Below are 19623 nucleotides of genomic sequence, written 5' to 3'. Positions count from 1 at the left end.
AAGTAAACAACTCAATAGCTTCAGGAAGTTTCTGAAACCAACCAAATATTCTGGGCCCTGTTTCCCTTCCCAAATTTATATAACAGCAGTTCTCAACCTGTGGGTCTCAACCCCTTTTGGGGGTTGAATAACTTTTACAGGGGTCACCTAAGACGATCAGAAAACACAGATATGATTCCAACAGCAGCAAAATGATAGTTAAATAGCAATGAAAATTTTGTGGCTGAGTGTCAATACAGCATGAGGAACTGTATTGAAGGGTCACACAGCATTAGGAAGACTAAGAACCACTGTTATATAAGGATCGCAGAGAGTTGCTTTCAAACAAGCTGAACTACCTGGAAAAAGAGGCAAATGAGCTTGTTATAAACAACAGGACCTGGGTTGACTTTGAGTTTGAGATTAAACTTTAGTCTTTTCAAAATAAAGTAATTTAGAAATGAACAGAGGTTAAATAAACCACACGTAAGAGATAAATCAGACAGATAAGGAAATAAATGGGTAGACAGACAGAAGAGCGCTGGTTATAGCTGGCTGTGCTCAGATCTTCTCCATCTTAGAGATGAGGTCATCACAGATCCGGGTCAGCTCATCAATTTCTTTTGTCTGAAGGAGAAAAGATGAGACTGGTTTCTGTAGGGTTTCAGAGGGAGTAGCAACTGGCTAGGAAGGTCCCACCCTTCTCAAGCAGAAAAGGAGACTAGAAAGGAAAAGGCTGGCCCTTGACTTCCTCAAAGATAACGTCCAGGCAACCCGTGAATCACAGTCAGCTCCAACAGGCCTTGGGGTCTCTGTGTCCTACCTTCTGCTCCAGAGTCATCTCCAGCGAGTGGTTCTGCATTTGTGCCTTCCTCAGGCTTGCCTGCAAAGCCAGTACCTCTGCTTGGGCCTTGCTGTGTACCTGGGCGATCTCCTCATTTGCCCTTGAGGGGCAGAAACAGAGACACAGGCTAGGCCTGGCCCAGCTACAAGGCAGGCAGACCGACCGACCTCCCTCCCTCCCTCCCTCCCTCCCTCCCTCCCTCCCTCCCTCCCTCCCTCCCTCCCTCCCTCCCAGGATGGGTATCTGGTACTCACAGCCTGAGCTTTTCTTCTGCATGGATCTTCAGCGCCTGGTACCTCTGGCCTTCTTTTTCAATTTTCACTATGCATTCCCCAACATACTTCTTCAGTGACTCTTCATTCTAGAGAGTGAACAAACAGGAAACATTAAAAGTATACTGTTCCATCAAAGCTAGAGTCCTATCCAGGCCTGGCGTTTGGGGACTCCCAGGGCCAGGTGCAGACTGCAGACACTTAAGGCTTTTGGGGACATTAGTGATTCAGAACTTGGCATTTTCTCTTTAGAAAAAGCCTCTTGAACTGCTTTATCTTGCCACAATGGGAAAGGATGCCTCTAATCCTGTAGAAACTCGATGCCCCAGGAAAGGGGGCTGCTGGTGGGGGGTGAGTGGACAGGTAAGCACCCTCTCAGAAACAAAGGGGAGGGGAGATGACGTGAAGAACTAGGGGAGGGGAGACTGGAAGCAACATGTGCAATGTAAATTAAAAAAAAAGCCTCTTGAGCCGGGGGTGGTTATGCATTCCTTTGATCCCAGTACTTGAGAGGCAGAGGCAGGCAGATCTGTGCGTTTGAGGCCTGTCTGGTCTATGAAGTGAGCTCTAGAACAGCCTGAGCTGTTACACAAAGAAACCCTGTCTGAAAAACCAAAGCAGTCTATCCCACTTTCCAGGTACAGTGAGCTCCTGGCCGACCACCTCTGTGACCTGGGCCTGATCCCCAGACCTTCCTACAGGCATCAGTTCTTACTAGAGTGGAAACCATGACCAGGACTACTGTAGACTGGCTGGTGGTAGCACAGTCCTGAGGGATATATGCAGCTTTGCTCCCTCTCAGACTCACAGTGAAGAGTTGACTACTGAGGGTCATGGAGCAGGGTTCCGAAGTGACTTCTGTTTTCTCCACTAGTCACCATGGGGAAAGCCAAGTTTTGTCCACTTTCCCCTTTCTTGCAAGATATTCCTGAGCCCACTGTCAGTTGTCCCCTAAACTCCCAAACTCCATCTCCCAAGAATACCAAACTCAGTGTGGTGGTTTGCATACACTTGGTCTGGGAAGTGGCACTATCAGGATGTGTGACCTTGTTGGAGGAAGAGTGTCATTGTGGCGGTGGGCTCAGAGATCTTCTTCTTAGCCATGTGGGAGATAATCTTCTCCTGGCTACCTTCCAATCAAGATGTAGAACCTTGACTGCCTAGATACTGCCTTGATAATGGACTGAACCTCTGAACCTATAAGCCAGCCCCCAATATATGTTGTCCTTTTATAAGAGTTGCCTTGGTCATGGTGTCTCTTCACAGCAGTGGAAACCCTATCTAGGACACTCTGCCAAAGTTTTTTTTTCCTCTTCCCACTTTTCTTCCTTTGGGGGGACAGGGAGTTTGAAAAGTTAATGGAGATTGAGCTAAGGGCCTCATGTATGCCAGACATACTACCACTGAGTGGGGAGACCCCCAGTCTCTTCTGCTGAGGCTCCTGAAGCCTCTAAAACCTATGTCTCACAGACTGGCTGTGCTTTTCTTTTTTTTTTAAAGATTTATTTTATTTATGTGAGTACACTGTAGCTGTCTTCAGACACACCAGAAGAGTGCATCAGATCTCATTACAGATGGCTGTGAGCCACCATGTGGTTGCTGAGAATTGAACTCAGGGCCTCTGGAAGAGCAGTCAGTGCTCTTAACCACTGAGCCATCTCTCCAGCCCCTGGCTGCGCTTTTCTACCAGAATCTACTGGGTGCAGCTTGTCTTGTTGACAGGATATCACACGGCCTGGTGCAGGAAATGTACAGTCAAGAACCCAGGTATATATAACTCAGCTCATGGCACCACTGGTATGGACTATGCCCTCAAAGCAAAGGCCAAAAGGGGATACAACACACCTTCTGGTAGCCTTCAATCACTTCCTTCCGCTTCTCAAACCGTTTGAAAAGGTCAGAAAAGGACTTTTCCATGGAGTTCAGGTCTGCATTAAGTTGGTCTCTCTCTTTTAAAACCTTTTGGATTTTGTCTTCAGCTATTTCCTTTAGTTCCCTCTGTTTCTCAGCCTCCTCTTAAAGAAAAAAAAAAAGAAAAAGTGAAGTACCTGGGATTAGGAAGTTACGACTCCACTGGATACCAGAGACAACAGTAAAACAAGGGGTGAGGCAGAGCAGCAGGAAAGAGATAAGCAGCCAGGAACAGCAGGTATGGACACTACTAAGTGTTCCATAACACACATCCCCTTCAGGTTCTCTGGGATATAACATAGGCCCCCTATGTCACACAGCTGCTTTTTCCATGTCACTCTCATAAGGAGCTTGAAGACCCAACAGTGAGGGCTTAGATTAACACCAGCACACGTGGTTTATGGGTCTTAGGGAAGGAGAGCAGGAAGACCTATCAGAGCCACTGCTGGTTAGAGAATCCTCAGGGACACTGTGTTTCTACTCTGATACTTGCAATTAATTAGCAATTAATTATCTCTGAGGAGGGGAAGGCAGGACAGGGTATGTATGGTGTGACAGTTGCACAGCATCTGTTTTGGCCACCAGCTGTTCAGTTGAGTGTCAGTCACATGGGTACCTCACTTCATTAAACCTTCACAGCTTCAGAGCATGGGTTAGGAGAAGAAATAAACAGGATGTTGTTACCTCAAACACATGGAGAGAGACCCAGCTGGCACTCACCCAATGATTTGTACGCGATCTTCTCAAACTCATCAACGGACTTCCTATAGGAGGAGAGAGGATGAGCACCTGTGGCTTGTGATATGAGCAGACCTAGGTCGGTACTGGTGCCTGTACTCTTACCCCATCTCCAAATATTTTGTGTTGAGGTCCTCATACTTGCTTTTCAGCTCCAAGTTCTCCTGCTGCATCACATTCACCTACAAAACCCACACACTTGGGTCAGCTGGTGGACCAGTCACAGGCCTGTGGGGTACCTTTCCCACTAGGGTTTGTTTCATTCCTATCCAGAGTCTCTGGAGATATGTTACTGAGTTATGATTACTCCAGTATGATGCCAAGTGGGGATGCTGGCCATGGTCATGAGGGGAACCTGCTATGGTGGAACCCAGCAGGCATTTGGGAGTTATCCCTTAATGTATTAACTTACATTACCCACAAGGGGGCTCCCCAAACCCATTCCAGATGGCTATATAAAAGCAAGTACCACAGGCCCAAGTTCAGAGTGAGGGCCCTCAGAACTGTCCAGGTGCTGTTCACTGATCTTTGGGACACATAGAAGAATATAGGAAACTCCTGTAGGCAGTCTGTGTGGCAAGTTTTACAAAGCAGCTACCAGGTCTCACCACTGCATCCAGGTCTTTCTGGCTGTACTTCAGCACATCCACAATAGGCTCAGCAGGAAGGAGACCTCGAGGCTCAAGGACACACAGGGGTGGGGCAGATACCTGTGTGAATAAAACATAGGCTCTCAACATCTCATCCCTTTGGACCACAGAAATTGCACCAAAGATATGAAAGTACTTACCGGAACATCCAAATCTCCCAAGAAATCTAAGTTGACAAGCTCAGCTTCTGTCGGCTTTCCAGAACCAGACTCCTCCTCTGTATCCTGTGTACTGAAACCAAGCACGCAGCAAGATCACTTTATGCTCTGGGTATTGAATAGGGCATAAAAGTCAGTAGTGTTGTCTTAACAAGCTTTGTGTTTGGGTCTTAGTCTAAAAACAAATATAAAAAAACCAAAAGACTAGGAGTTGAGAATGGAGAACTGGGCCCGACAGTTACTGCCTCAAGTCCCACCTGCCCACTCACTATGAGGCAAGCCTGATGCTTCCCTTGCTCATAGCAAGCTGTGCAGACAGTGTAGATACCTTACTGTGACATGGTGTCCTCAGAGTCTACAGGGTGAATATCTAGTTAGAGGGGGCAAATCTTTCCTCCCCTGGGCTCAAGGGTCTTGTGTTAGATTTAGCACATAATTCTCAGTATTATTTGATTGTATTTTTTTCTAAAGAGGGTTTTCCCACAAATGTCAGATTTGAAGGCCCTATGGTTTCTGTCACACCAATTCGAATCTGCCTTTATAATACAAGTTGTTATAGATGATTCATGAAGGAACAGGCATTACTGTGGAACTCACTCATAAAAACAGACTGTGTAACCTGGCCTAGTCTGGTACCCCTGCTGTGCAGTCATTGCTGGTGTGGCCTGTGTGAAGAGAGCATGGCAGAGCTCCTTACAAACATGGACTATCTGATAGGTGAGTCTGGCTCTAGGCTCAATGTCCTGTCTGTCACCATCACTCATTCTAGTTGAGATTAGCCTTTTTACAGAAGTTTCAAATCAGTACATTTAGTTAGCAGCCACGAGATGCCTTGGCTGGTGCTAACAGCTTCAAAGGAGGGACATACCTATTTGTTATTGGGGCCACCGGCATTGGCCGCAAAGGGCTGTCTTTCAGAAGAGGGTCAAATTTCACGTACAAAGACTGCTTCCTCCAGGCCGACTCCTTAAACTGAGAGTTGGAGAGATGGGACTAGGAAAATTAGCATGATTCATCATTGCTTTTACAGATACATTCCCAGAAGCCAGGATGATCTTGTTGAGCAAAGTGGTCTGGGGAGACCACAACATACCCCGATAAAACCAGGATTATCTGGGAGTGAGGAGAGTCCTGGGTCAGAACTCTGCTGCAAGACAAAGGCTCTTACACTCAGACTTGACCAGACATGATACAGAAGCTATAGGATGCTCCAGGAATCAAGGATAGATGGCCTGGGCTGACTGGATTACACATTTCAGATAAGGCTGTCATTAAGGGCTAAGTACCTACCGAGGAAGTTCCAAACTGCTCCAGATAATCCACTTCAGCACCAGTACCTAGGACTGAAACAATGAACAGTATTACCATTCACCTCAAATACTGCAGGCCCTGAGGGCTGCATGCCCAAAGGATTCACCAGAGTGGATCATTGCTCTTTGAAATAAATTCAGAGATTGTTTCCAGCACCCAAACTAGCAGCTTCCCTGCTTCTACGAAGAAAGTCCTAGGTGAGCTTCCAGTTTTATACAGGGAGAAAAAGTACTTTCTTTCCCTCTTCTGTATTCTGTAAAGACATTTAAAAATTCTACCCAAGGTTGATTAAATGTGAAGATGTGAAACCCATGGATAAAGACCCAACTTTTCCTTTTGGGGAACTGGTTCTCTAGTCCAGGCTGGCCTTGAACTTTCTATGTAGGTCAAGAAGACCCTGAAAAAAAATTTTTTTCCTTCCTTCCTCCCTCCCTCTCCCTCTCCCTCTCTCTGAGACAGAGTTTCTCTGTGTAGCCCTGGCTATCCTGGAACTCACTCTGTAGACCAGGCTGGCCTCAAACTCAGAAACCCGCCTGCCTCGCCTCCCAAGTGCTGGGATTAAAGGCATGAGCCACCACTGTCTGGCCTTTTTTTTTCCTGTTTTTGAGACAAGGAGTCTCTGTGTGGCCTTGGCTGTCCTCAAACTCTTTCTATAGACCAGACTGGCCTTGAACTCACAGAAATCTGCCTGCCTCTGCTGGAATTAAAGCCTGTGCCACCACTGTCAGGCTGGTCATGGTGTTTCATCACAGCAATAGTAACCCTAAGACAATACCCCATTTCCCCACCCCTCACTTCTAGAGACAGGGTTTCTCTGTGTGACAGCCCTGGTTGTCTTGGAATTGGCTTTGTAGACCAGGCTGGCCCCAAACTCACAGAGATCCTCCTTGCCTCTGCCTACCCAGTGTTGGGATTAAAGGTTTATGTCACCATGTATGGCTGGGAGCAAAAGTTTGTATGTGAATTAGTCAGGGAACAGCCTGTGGATAACTACCTGGAACCTGCAGGTACATAAGTGTCCACAGGGACTTTCAGAGAAGCCTAGGGTGACACCTTGGGGCCACATTGTAGGCATGTTATTGTAATCTGTGTAAAGATTATCCTTGTATTATTCAAATGCTGATTTCTCTGCCTCCATATCTGGTTGCAATCGGGACAAGGCACTGTATTGCTTATTTTAAGTATCGCCTGCCTGAATTTTGTGTAAATATTGTTCCCCACTTACTTTCAGAGTTGTCAATTAAAGCTGATCAGCCAATGATTGGGCAGAAGAGAGACTAGGGCTGGACTTCCAAGCCCGGGGGGGTGTGGGGGGAGAGAGAAGGAGAGGGAGGGAGAGAGGGAGATAGGGAAGGAGCAAGGGGGAGGGAGGGGAGATTAAATTCCACAGGAGAAAAAGAGACATCATGGGAACACACCTGAGCAGAGACAGCCAGACCAATACTAAAATGCAAGTATTTTGGCTGGGAAGTAGCCAGATTAGTTTAGAGTAATAGATCAATTACTATTACTACTATCAGCTACTGTGCTGTAAAGCTTATGAAATAAATCTTACAGTTTAGGGGGCTGGAGAGATGGCTCAGCGGTTAAGAGCACAGATTGCTCTTCCAAAGGTCCTGAGTTCAAATCCCAGCAACCACATGGTGGCTCACAACCATCCGTAATGAGATCTGACGCCCTCTTCTGGTGCGTCTGAAGACAACTACAGTGTACTTACATATAATAAATAAATAAATCTTAAAAAAAAAAAAATCTTACAGTTTCTGTTTCATTTATTGGGAGATAGCTGGGACAGAGAAAGGATTATTACTTTTAAAAATGCATTTACAAAAAAAAAAAAAAAAAAAAAAAAGCATTTATACCACATACCTTCTGATGGGTCTCTGAAGCTCTCTTCCTTTAGATCCACGACAGGTTCTAGTCCCTGATGGGAAGGCTCCAGCAAAGGCTCGATAGGAGGGGTCACCAGCTCACTGTCCAAGACAGGTTCTAGTCCCTGATGGGAAGGCTCCAGCACTGGCTCAATAGGAGGGGTCACCAGCTCACTGTCCAAGACAGGTTCTAGTCCCTGATGGGAAGGCTCCAGCACTGGCTCAATAGGAGGGGTCACCAGCTCACTTTCTAAGACAGGTTCTAGTCCCTGATGGGAAGGCTCCAGCACTGGCTCAATAGGAGGGGTCACCAGCTCACTGTCCAAGACAGGTTCTAGTCCCTGATGGGAAGGCTCCAGCACTGGCTCAATAGGAGGGGTCACCAGCTCACTTTCCAAGACAGGTTCTAGTTCCTGATGGGAAGGCTCCAGCACTGGCTCAACAGGAGGGGTCACCAGCTCACTTTCCAAGACAGGTTCTAGTCCCTGATGGGAAGGCTCCAGCACTGGCTCGATAGGAGGGGTCACCAGCTCACTGTCCAGAAGACTTGTGGAAGCTGAAAGGCTTGAGGAAGTCAAGATTCCCTCCTAGAGAGAAAGTCATCATCACCTTGTAGAGTGAGGTTCTGGGTGAGGGAGAGCCCCACCACTCTCTCCTTAAAATAAACCCAGACAGTGAGGCAGCTCTAGGGGATGGCGGTAGTGTTATATCCCACCCTGTTACTAGAAGACAGCTGGTGGCCTCTTCTACTATGTTATTTTTCTGAGACAAGGTCTCACTCTGAAGCCCTAGAATTCACTATAGACTGGGCTGGCCTAGAACTCAGAATCTGCCTGCCTTTGCGCTCCAAGTGCTAGGATTAAGAGTATGCACCACTATACCTCAATACCCTGTTATTTTTCTATACAATATGTAATAATATTGACAGCGCCTAACCATGTACACACATACCTGTAACTCGCCTTCTGCTCTTAGGATCTCAGCTGCCATTTGAACCACAGGTGCATCATCCACTGGGGCTAAAGGCCGCTGGCTGGAGAGACAGAGTTGTCAGAGCTGGGTCTTCCCTGTGTGCCCTGCTCTGGCACTGAACTCTGTTACCTCCCTCTTATGCTGATTCACCTGAAAAACTGCTCATGTTGAGAAGGTACATGAAAATTATGATGTTTCTCTGGAGGTAAGAGTACCTGGCTGCTGGAATGCTAGCATAGTTTCAGGTCACAGCTGCTTCTTGGAGTACCTAAGGACAATGGCTTGCTGTGGTACCAGCCAGTTTTCACCTGATTGGTAGCGTATGTTTTTTTGTTGTTTATTTATTTATTTATTTTTTATTTACTTATTTTTTAAAAATATTTATTTATTATATGTAAGTACACTGTAGCTGTCTTCAGACACTCCAGAAGAGGGAGTCAGATCTCATTATAGATGGTTGTGAGCCACCATGTGGTTGCTGGGATTTGAACTCTGGACCTTTGGAAGAGCAGTCGGGTGCTCTTACCTAGTGAGCCATCTCACCAGCCCTGTTATTTATTTTTTTATTTTTAGTTTTTAAAGAAATGCTCTTACTACATAGAGAAATCTGGCTTCAAATTCTTTTTTTTTTTTTTTTTTTGGTTTTTTCGAGACAGGGTTTCTCTGTGTATCCCTGGCTGTCCTGGAACTCACTTTGTAGACCAGGCTGGCCTCGAACTCAGAAATCCCCCTGCCTCTGCCTCCCGAGTGCTGGGATTAAAGGCGTGTGCCACGTGTGCTTGGCTTCAAATTCTTGATCTGACTTCCTCAGCCACAATGCTAGGATTACTGGGGAACTACCTGCACTCATTTTACTGTTAGTAAGGTGCACATATGCTGTGAACAACTCTAGAGTGCCTCTCCCATGGTCTTGGGACAGGGATTCTGAAGCTGTGCCTCGTTTGGACTAACCTGAGATCTGTTTGTCCTGAAGTTTGAAGTAAAGTAGAATGCTGGCTACATAAACAAGTGGCATTTAGGTTCCAGATCACACACACATTAAGAAGCTGCTCTTGGGATGACAGTGTTCCCCTTTTCTGCGTACTGGCTTGGGGAGTTTGATCTAGATACTGAGGATGGAACTCAAGCCCTCACGTTTGTATAGCCAACAGTACCAAAGGAGCCATCTCCCAAGCCCTGACTCATCATTCATATGATAATTTCTGTTTATGAGTCTATCTGCTCTCTCCAAGTTTTGAGCACAGGAAGCCAAATGCTAATTTTTGTTTGTTTGTTTTGTTTTATTTGGTTTTTTGAGACAGGGTTTCTCTGTATAGCTCTGGCTATATAGAGAACTCATTTTGTAGACCAGGCTGGCCTCGAACTCAGAAATCCGCCTGCCTCTGTCTCCCGAGTGCTGGGATTAAAGGTGTCCACCACCACTTGGTGCCAAACGCTAATCTTAAGCAGAAGGGAGAGATAAGCAAACTCAATAGGAAGGAAACTATAGGTAATCTTGTCTGGAAATAAGATCTAATCATTCTATCAAGTCATAGAAATAAAGAATAGGTGGTAGGCACTGTGGGTTGTCCTGGTGCTGTTTATATTCTGATGGTAATTCTGCTTCCTCAAGAGGGGCTGCCCTCGACAAGCAGCCCATTATGTACTCAGGTGATTTCATGTGAACCGTCTCCCATTTTAACTAGTCAATAAAGGCTAGAGCCTGCGACTGGACAATGGAGGGGAAAGATGGGACTGGAGGTTTGAAAGTGGGGATAGGGTGAGAGAGGGAGGGAGGGAGGGAGGGGGGAGAGAGAGAGAGAGAGAGAGAGAGAGAGAGAAGAGAGAAGAGGAGAGGATGAGAGGGGAAGGAGAAAAGATGGAACAGGAGGAGGAAGAAGCCATGTTGGGCCAGGAGGAACTGTAAGTAACAAGGGATCTTATAGCTGGAGAAGAAGTTTGTATAGTGTTAGATCTGCCCAATCTAGGCTTACAGCTTACAATGATAATAACTGGATTGGGTAGTTTTTATATGGGCTTTGGGGTTAGGTAGGAACATAGCAAAAGAGTAAAGGATGGAATTAAAACAGTTCAACTAGCTGATGATTAACTCTCAACTGACAACCGTGCCAGATACTACACTTAAGGACAGTGATCAAGAGAAGAAAGTCTAGATAGGACAGGACTGGAAGATTTTGCAACAACCCTCAGAGAGGACAGACAGTACTGAAGAACAGTGAAAGGCATCCACACTTACTTTTCTTTCTGTAAGAAGACACAGTGGTCATTTTGTAATCCAAAAGGAGCCTCACGCTTATTGGTCATGTTAGGACTTAAGATCCTGTGTGTCTGTGGATCCCGAGGTGGTGTCTGGAACGTCACCTAGTGAAAGTCGAGGAGAGTGCATATGCTCCATGATACACGCCCTCACAAGCAAGCCAACCTGCTACAGTGCAAGGCTCTCAGAAAGCCAGTCCCAGAGTACCTGAGGAGCATACACAGTACAGTCCGCACTTACATTTGTGGCCTTAGCCTGGCTCTGGGGTGGTACATTTTCTTTCTGTGACAGACAAAGAACAGATGATCTGCCGGTAAGTTCTGGTGGCAAAAACTGGAAATCACGGCACTGTGAACTCTTTTCATTGGGCACGTTTTCGTCATTTAAGACATGCAGACTCATTCTGGGAAAACAGTATGTTTTAGTCACTAGGAAGTCAATGATGCTGCAGCGTATGTACAGAAATGCCCCGTGAGCATAGCAGGGAGATGTTCTATTTCTGGACAGGTAGAGCTAGTACCCTTTACAGGTATACTTAATACTTCAAGTAGGTGTCATCTTCCAGAGAAAGCCTCAGAGTCCCTTGTATTGCATCAAGGATACTGCTACTTCCTGAGCCAACTGCTAAAAGGGTTCAGGCAGAGAAGGAAAGAGAACCAGGTGTTCAAAATGACTCCCATTAATGTATTACACTGTAAGACAAGAGTTAGGGGATATAATTTTGGTTTGAAGAGAACCAAAGTAATAGGGTGGTAGTGGAGCACACCTTTAATCCCAGCACTTGGGAGGCAGAGGCATGGGACCATGGATTCTTGTGGGTGAAACCTTGGGGGCTCTGGTTGAGGAGTAAGGAGAGGTACTGGGGAGGGAGGTCATCAAGAGAAGCTATTGCTGACTCTGCTCTAGGAGCCTTGAGGAAATGAGGGAGAGGGACAGAACCAGAGGTTCCCTTAGCAAAAGAGAGGTAGACTAGGTTGCTCAGCAAGGTACACAGGTCATAAAGTAGAGAAAACAAATCAAGAGCAATGTTTAGGATTTTTTTCCCAGAAAGCATGAGGAAAGGGCACTGAAATGGATGTGGAATTTACAAGCATAGGCCTCTGGGCTGTACAGCCTCAGGTGAAGTCTTTCAGGCAAGAAAGCAGAACAATCGGTTCAGCTTTTGCTTCGGATGGGATGAGGGTTGGAGGTGTGTGTGAAGGGGAGGTCAAAGGTTGACAGGAGGTGTTTTCTTCAATTGTTCTCCACCTTGTTAGACTAACTGACCCAGGAGCTCACCAATTCAGCAAGACAATCTGGCCAGGGAGCTCCAGGGATCCTCCAGTCTGCCTTCCCAGTGCTAGGATTACAAATGGGTGCAGCCACACCACACAATTTAGGTGGGTGCTGAGGATCTGACGTCAAGTCCTCATGCTCATTTGTCAAGCACAATACTGTCTGAGCCATGTCCCCAGCTCCTGGAGGGAGTTCCTGGAGACAAAAATTGACAAGCCAGATTTGGGTTCTGTCTTAGTCAGGGTTTCTATTCCTGCACAAACATCATGACCAAGAAGCAAGTTGGGGAGGAAAGGGTTTATTCGGCTTACACTTTCATACTGCTGTTCATCACCAAGGAAGTCAGGACTGGAACTCAAGCAGGTCAGAAAGCAGGAGCTGATGCAGAGGCCATGGTGCAACAGCAGCAACAAAACTTCCCTATGTTCCCTGCCCCACCTCTAGTCACTCCTGCACCAAGAAGACATCAGAACCTGTACTGGCTAGTTTTGTGTCAACTTGACACAGCTGGAGTTATCACAGACAAAGGAGCTTCAGTTGAGGAAATACCTCCATGAGATCCAACTGTAAGGCATTTTCTCAATTAGTGATCAAGGGGGAAAGGGGGAAAGTGTTCATTACTGGCTTGCTTCCCCTGGCTTGCTCAGCCTGCTCTCTTATAGAACCCAAGACTACCAGCCCAGAGATGGTCCCACCCACAAGGGGCCTTTCCTCTTGTTCTGATGTCTTCATGGTGCAGGAGTGACTAGGGGTGGGGCAGGGAACATAGGAAGTTTTGTTGCTGCTGCTGCACCTGTCCTTCTGAGAACAAGTATGGGGTCAAATCACCTATGGGAGATGATAAAGCTCAAGTTGACTGATGGTCTCTGAGGTGAAGTTTGAAGGTTGAAGGAGAAAGAAACATCTCCCACCTCGAACAGTGCATGGACAGAAGTGTACAATCAAGCGATCATGACTGGAAATATGCATTGCTGAACCAAATTGTATAGGTATAGGCATGAGGTCATTCTGGTAGCTAAAGTTGAGGAAAAAGGCCTTAGCCTTAAAGGACTCTGTTCAGAGAAGGATGCAATAGAGAAGGGAAACTTATCAGGACCATCTGGAGTTGGAAAGAAAGCGTTTCCAAGAGAAGCCATTTATTTTGAAGTTGTGGTCAGGCTGTACGGAAGGAGGACTTAGAGGCACAGACCCAGGAACAAGAAATATCCCTGGGTTCAGGAAGACAGACGACAGACAGAATAGTTTCGCAGAAAAGATGGAGTAAGAGACTTGGGGCGACGGATGTCCCTGGCTCTGAGACGCGATTCTCCTACACGACACGCTCGACCAGAACAGGAACCAGCACGGCCTCTTTGGAGGCCATCAACTGGGTCAGACCGAGATCACTGGCAGGCCGGCCTGCAAAGCCCAGCCCACGGGCAGGTTCCTGTCCTGCCTAGGAGGCTAGGTGCATCCCCTGAGTTTAGAACAGAGGAGGCTGGAGTGAGGGGTGGGTCCTCAACAAAGGGAGAGAGCGAAGCTGCGGAAGACAGGAACGGTAACTCAGCTCGCAGGAATCAAGTTCCGTGGGGCTGATCCCCACCCTGCGCCCGAGGGAAATAAAAAATCGCCGTTTCCCTTACCTGACTACGGTTGCCAAGCCCTGGGCCCGCGCGGACGCCCACCGCAAGGGAGGAGCGCCGTGCCCGCTTCGCGCTAAGAAAACGGAGCAGGAGAAACCCAGCCGAAGGAACCCCAACAAGGTCCGCTCTCGCAGTCCCGGAACGTCGTCCGCTACGCCCGCCCCAGATTCAAATACCGAAAGTTGGCGTTCCACAGCCAATCAGCGCGTTGGAGAAGAGGCTTCCGTAGAGCCACCTGTGGCCAATTGCAAGCCATACTGGTCCCGCCCTTCTTGCGCAGGGAGTTCCGCTTCCGGGACTGAGGGCACAGTGGGAGCGTTGGGGCGTATGGGAACTGTGGTCTAGCATCGGGGGCCGAGAGGGCTTGTTGGTAGCCAGTGACTGTGAGAGCCATCATGGCCCAGAAAATCTCATGGTCGGCCGCGAATGCGGTTGGAAACCAGTTCGCCCTGGCTCGGTTTTTCTCAGCTGTTAAATGGACCCAGTTGCAGTGTCTCCTCCGAGCTGTTTGTAAGGGAGAAGTTGAACCCTTACGGGGGGTGTCTGGGCGGCTCACAGCTTGTGGGTCAGCGTAGGGTCCGAGAACTCCCCACTCAGAATGCCGGGGGCGGCCTCGCGAGACTCTGACTCCCAGGGTGCCCTTCGGGTCAACCCAACAGGGAAATTGTCTCCCACAGTGCCCCGCGGGCAGCCTGAGGAGGGGACTCCATTTCCTAGAATGCTTTGCGGGTGCCTGGACAGGAGGCGCTCAGATTCGCAGGATGCCCCGCCAGTAGCCGGACTTGGACTCCGTTTCCCAGAGTGCCCCGCGGGCGATCTGACGGCGGTGGCTGCGGCAACAAACCAACTGTCCAGAACTGGACTCTCCTGCCTCTGCACGGCCCAGTGAGCGGTGGCGGGATGGACAGCCCTGAGGTGACCTTCACGTTGGCCTACCTGGTCTTCGCAGTGTGCTTCGTGTTCACGCCCAACGAGTTCTACTCGGCCGGGCTCACAGTGCAGAATCTGTTGTCGGGCTGGCTGGGCAGCGAGGACGCCGCCTTCGTACCTTACCACCTTCGCCGCACTTCCGCCACACTACTGTGTCACTCACTGCTGCCGTTAGGTGAGCCTCCTGTGTGCCGGCCGGTGGTTGGCGCTTAACCGGGCGCTTGGAGACTCCAAGGGTGAGGAACTGGAGCAGAAGCCGGTCAAGATCATGAACAAGCAAGCGGGATCTCTGCAGCCCTGGCTGTGAGCTGAGCGCTCTAGAGCACCATACGCTCTTCCAGTTGGGAGGCGGCGGCCCTGGCGCTGTCCTGCGAGTGGTGCTCGGGTGGGGCTAAGCTCCAGTCTTTGACATCACTGCGGCTGGAGTGCAGAATCGTTCAGCCTGCTTGCTATGTTGGACGATTTCTATAGGAAAGAGCTCCTGTTGATTTCATTACAACAGGGGTTGGAGAGATCCCAGGGGAAGGTGGGTGTAAGAAGAGCAGGCAGAGATGAAGACGGTCAAGGTTGGGAATGTTAATGGAGCGTTTCCTTTGCCGGGCTAGGTCTATGGCCCTGTCCAAGGCCATGGTATGTGGTGCCCCAAGTGCTAGTGGGACCTCGGAGAGGCCCATCTGTTGGCTGATTGGAGGAAAGGTTGGGGAAACTGCTGGAATATAGCAGTGATTGAAGTCTGGGATCCAGATGAAGGAGACCTTTGGAAGCTACAGGGACAGGGAAAGATAGATCTGGGAGAACACATGTCTGCTTGTCTGTCATACTTGCAGCTCTGGGCACAGGAATGATTGGTGTGAAGCAGCTGCTTAGGCTCCAGAGAGGCAGAGGCAGGTGTGGTAATAGAAACACTCAGATCTGTTTTGAGAAGAAGGAGGGTGGAGAGGACTCCTTTGGAGAACTGGAGATGGAGTTGGCATGGTCATGTAGTTTGGTTTGGAGACCTAGTTAGTACACTGCAAGGCATATCAAGAGTGTGGGGCTCTAAGGCAGGACTCCTGACCAAGGGCTGTCCAGTGGGCACTCCCATACCAGAACAAGGAACCCAAAGTTAATAAGCACAAGTCACTCAGGGAGGTCATATTGAGAGCAGACAGACGGTGGAGCTGTCTTCTGTTGCTACATAACAAGTTATTTTAACATGTAGTGAATTGGCTAGAAGTAAACAGTTACTATTGTTTTTTGCAGATTGGAGCCTGCTCAAACAGTACCTTACCATCTGCAGATCATTTTGATGTTCAAGTTGCTCCCTGTTGGGTTAACAGGGCTCTGAAACTGGTTTCTCTGTTCTAGCAAGGTGCCCTATCACTGGGTACTTGCTCATTTTCTTGTTCAGTGTCCCAGCTTTGAGATGGGCTATGTTGGCTCTGCCTCCTCAGAGGAGGCAAAATTGAGATACCAAGATACAGCCCAAAGAACTGTCTCAAGTAGGCCAGTGGTCAGTTTATGTAAAGTCGTTTCCTTTTGGTTTTCTAGGAAATTTTTGTTTATTTGTTTGTTTTTCTTTGTGTATCCATGGCTGTCCCAGAACTAGATCAGTAGATGAGGCTGGCCTCAGATCCACCTGCCTCTGCCTCCTGAGTGCTGGGATAGAAAGCATGAATCACCACTAACCAGCAGCTTTGATTTTATTTGATTTCTACTTGGCTTTGTCTGTGAAGTTATAGTAGTAAATTGCAAATACTTTCCTCTAATATGAGGTACCATTGCTCTGGCTAAGAGCTGAGGCAGGCCTGCTGTGGAGGTGAAGGGGTAAAAGCAACGTGTCCTGGGAGCTAATCATGCCCTAGGTTACCAAGACAAGGCTCAGGGCTGGCAACAGAAAGGAAATAGCTCTTCCCTTCCCCAAGCACAGGGAGAGCGCTGTGGTGTTCAGATGGGTTACCATGGGAGGAGGAGAGCCCCCAGCATCCAGGTCTTCCCCTGAGATGTCTTTTCTTCTGCAGGCTACTACATGGGCATGTGCTTTGCAGCCTCAGAAAAGCAGCTCTACTCCCCAGGTCAGGCCCCAGAAGCCTGGCAACTCTTCCTTCTCCTGGCTGTGACCCTTCCCCTTCTCTCCTGTACCCTGATCTACTACTGGTCCTGGGATAGGTGGACCCGACACCCACTGGCCCAAACCCTGGCCCTCTATGCCCTTCCACAGTCTGGTTGGCAGGCTGTCGCTTCTTCCATCAACACAGAGTTCCGACGGATTGACAAGTTTGCTACAGGGGCACCTGGTGCCCGAGTGATTGTGACAGACACATGGGTAATGAAGGTGACCACATACCGTGTACATGTGGCTCAGCAACAGGATGTTCACTTGACTGTGACAGAGTCACGGCAGCATGATCTCTCGCCAGACTCAAACCTACCTGTGCAGCTTCTTACTATACGTGTGGCAAGCACCAGCCCTGGCACACAGCCCTTTGATATTCGGTAAGTACATGGTGGTTGTGGATCATGTACTTCTTAGGAGGTGTTAAAGGTAGAGGAAGACTAAGGCACTGCTGGGGCCTATATGACATTGGTCAATTGACCCCTTTAGTGTCATCCTCCTTCAAGTTTGGTTTTTTTTTTTTTTTTTTTTTTGCCTTCTGCTTTCTTTTTGTCGCTCTTTCTGCTCTGTCATTGAGCTGTCCCTATACCTTCTTGTGATGGCCTAGGAATGTAGTTTGGTGGCACTTTAGCTCCAGACTCTTCCTGTCCATCCTGCTGGGGATTCGTGACCAGTGACTCTGGATTTTGCCTTCACATCCATCTTTAGTAGCTATGCCTTCACCGAGGTGGCTTGTTTTTCCTGGCCCTGCCCGCTTTTGGTTCTGAATGACTTTAGGTTGTGGACCCAAGGGCAGATGGTCTCAGTTCATCAAGCCATGGTTCTTGCAGGCTGAATTCATCAGAATATGGCGAACTATGTGAGAAGCTCCACGCCCCAATCCGAAGTGCAGCCAATGTGGTCATCCGCCAGAGCCTGGGGGACCTCTTCCTAGAAACATTTGCTTCCCATGTGGAGGTCAACCCAGCCTATTCAGTACCCAGCAACCAGGTGGGGGCTGGCCCGGGTGGGAGAGTGGGTGGAACTCCTCCCAGGACCATCCTGTAGGCCTTTCTGTAACCCCTTTTCTTTCAACTGCCTCTCGGTAGGAGCTGGAGCCCTGTATAGGCTGCATGCAAACACGGGCCAGCGTGAAGTTGGTGAAGACCTGTCAGGAGCCAGCGGTCGGCGAGTGCCAGCAGTGTTACTGCCGACCCATGTGGTGTCTCACTTGCATGGGCAAGTGGTTTGCCAGCCGCCAGGATCCCCAGCGCCCTGACACTTGGCTAGCCAGCCGTGTGCCCTGCCCCACTTGCCGTGCCCGCTTCTGCATCCTGGATGTGTGCTGTGTACGCTGAGCATCACAGTATGTTCTGTGTCTCCACTAGCCACTTCTGGGGAGTGCCTGAAGCTCTTTGACTTTGACAAGAGGTTCTAGTTAAAGCACACACTTAATCTACAGCCACTCTCTACCTTGAGTCTATCTATGGTCAGTTGAAGAGTTTTAGAAGAAATTCTCATGGAAATGCCCTATCCCTGGACCTTCAGCCTCTTCTCTTCCAGTTTACCTCCAGGTGGGGCTGATATGCCACATAGGATGCTCCAAAGCCCCAAGACATTGGAGTTTGGCTCAAGAGCCTTTATTTGGCCTGTTTGCCTTAATTCTATTACATAGCATACCTGTATTTCAGTTAAAAACCAGACCCTATGGTGTTGGGTAGACACTGACAGTTGAGAGGGTCACCAGGGTGCCACTCTAGTGTGAAGTCCTCTTCTAGGGTATCCTGGTGACTGTGGCTAGCCAAGGGGCCACTTCTTGGTAGGAAGGTATGACAGAGTACTTTCCCAAGTTCCTCACGAGGGTTGCATATGCTTTAGAGGGTCCACAATGCTTTTGTTGTCTTGTCCTGCTTCTCTAGTCCAGGGGAGACCAAAAGCTCATACTCCTAACCCTAGGAAAGGGTTTTAGGGAGCCAAGGACCAGAGAGCCACAGGACTATCCAGAAAGAAACCCATCAGGGGTGTAGCACAGGGTTAGCCAAGCCCCTGTGGGGTGCTTGGATCAGGAGAGGATACCTCAGTGGTTAAGGTTCTGATGGACGCACATATACATAGATGTACTCACTTATCTATGGTACAGATGGGTGGGGAAGAGGTTGCTCTTTACTCTCCATCTCTGACACAAAGTGTAGCTGCTAGAGGGATGACCTCTCCTTCAACTTGTCCTGAAGCACTTACATTTAGTTGTTGAAAGCAGTAGTAGCAGACCAAGCTAGCCCCTTATCCAGCCAACACTGCACCTAACCCCAGGGATTTGCTACCAGAGCAAACTCAGTTCTGCCTGTCCCTGAAGTATGACCAGGAGACAGCCAGTTTCAAGGGCTGTCTGCCTAGCAGAGGCCAAGTGGTTTGAAGTTATTTTTAACCACAGAAGAGTTAATTTTATACAAATAAATGTAAATGTAGTTAAATGATACAGTATTTAATAAAGTGTTCCTTTTCAAGTGATGTACTTCATTTTGTTTAACCTGGTAGTAAAACCAAACTTTTGCAGTATTTTACATAGTGGCTGCAGGATGTTGGGAAAGTCAGATGAATATAGTCACAGATCAGAAAGTCGTATAAGAAACCAGTGTCAGTGCTTGGTACGTTCAGAAGGACAAGCCCTTAGATGGCTCCACATAGTTACCACCATCCCACCCTCTCACGCTGCTCTGGGCCAGATCCACTCTTAAGGGAAGGGTCATGATTGCCCACAT

At 48.3% G+C, this 19623-nt stretch overlaps 2 protein-coding genes across 18 annotated transcripts; one reads left to right on the top strand and one right to left on the bottom strand.

The window, feature by feature from the left end:
* Window positions 1-384: 384 nt before the first annotated feature.
* Tacc3 (transforming, acidic coiled-coil containing protein 3) lies at window positions 385-14460 on the bottom strand. 15 transcript variants are annotated; one of them, XR_868281.3, is made up of 16 exons: window positions 13861-14105; window positions 12242-12433; window positions 11204-11245; window positions 10943-11067; window positions 8686-8767; window positions 7733-8321; window positions 5843-5895; window positions 5421-5545; window positions 4535-4625; window positions 4353-4454; window positions 3850-3926; window positions 3727-3770; window positions 2941-3110; window positions 1078-1184; window positions 803-862; window positions 390-606 (listed from the first exon to the last, which is right to left on the bottom strand). XR_868281.3 is itself a non-coding variant. In XM_017320784.2 (15 exons), exons 2-15 carry the CDS (start codon window positions 12407-12409, stop codon window positions 767-769), a joined length of 1932 nt encoding a protein of 643 aa, XP_017176273.1. In that variant the 5' UTR covers window positions 12410-12433; window positions 13861-14105; the 3' UTR covers window positions 385-766. The 15 variants fall into 15 exon arrangements, 11 of the variants coding, with proteins under 11 accessions (XP_017176273.1, XP_030110209.1, XP_006503898.1 ...); XM_017320784.2 differs by having other exon boundaries at window positions 385-923; XM_030254349.1 differs by having other exon boundaries at window positions 385-923; window positions 5421-5524.
* Window positions 14461-14610: 150 nt separating this feature from the next.
* On the top strand, window positions 14611-19372 carry Tmem129 (transmembrane protein 129). 3 transcript variants are annotated; one of them, NM_026698.3, is made up of 4 exons: window positions 14611-14965; window positions 16791-17265; window positions 17716-17875; window positions 17974-19372. In NM_026698.3, exons 1-4 carry the CDS (start codon window positions 14761-14763, stop codon window positions 18220-18222), a joined length of 1089 nt encoding a protein of 362 aa, NP_080974.2. In that variant the 5' UTR covers window positions 14611-14760; the 3' UTR covers window positions 18223-19372. The 3 variants fall into 3 exon arrangements, with proteins under 3 accessions (NP_080974.2, NP_001343914.1, NP_001343912.1); NM_001356985.1 differs by having other exon boundaries at window positions 14611-15026; NM_001356983.1 differs by having other exon boundaries at window positions 14611-15316.
* Window positions 19373-19623: the final 251 nt, after the last annotated feature.

Source organism: Mus musculus, chromosome 5 (assembly GCF_000001635.26).
Source record: "Mus musculus strain C57BL/6J chromosome 5, GRCm38.p6 C57BL/6J".
Classification (NCBI taxonomy): domain Eukaryota; kingdom Metazoa; phylum Chordata; class Mammalia; order Rodentia; family Muridae; genus Mus; species Mus musculus.
This window is presented reverse-complemented; position numbering and strand designations above follow the sequence as displayed.

What these genes read in the sequence shown, in the direction of transcription:
- Tmem129 (NM_026698.3), top strand. Translation starts at nt 14,761, where the DNA reads ATGGACAGCCCTGAGGTGACCTTCACGTTGGCCTACCTGGTCTTCGCA. An exon ending in ACACAGCCCTTTGATATTCG is followed by an intron (nt 17,266 to 17,715) that starts GTAAGTACATGG and finishes TGGTTCTTGCAG; the next exon opens with GCTGAATTCATCAGAATATG. An exon ending in ATTCAGTACCCAGCAACCAG is followed by an intron (nt 17,876 to 17,973) that starts GTGGGGGCTGGC and finishes GCCTCTCGGTAG; the next exon opens with GAGCTGGAGCCCTGTATAGG.
- Tacc3 (XM_011240715.1), bottom strand. Translation starts at nt 12,409, where the DNA reads ATGGCTCAGACAGTATTGTGCTTGACAAATGAGCATGAGGACTTGACG. An exon ending in GAGCAGAAGGCGAGTTACAG is followed by an intron (nt 8,322 to 8,685) that starts GTATGTGTGTAC and finishes CTTTCTCTCTAG; the next exon opens with GAGGGAATCTTGACTTCCTC. An exon ending in TGATTGAAGGCTACCAGAAG is followed by an intron (nt 1,185 to 2,940) that starts GTGTGTTGTATC and finishes TTCACTCTCTAG; the next exon opens with AATGAAGAGTCACTGAAGAA.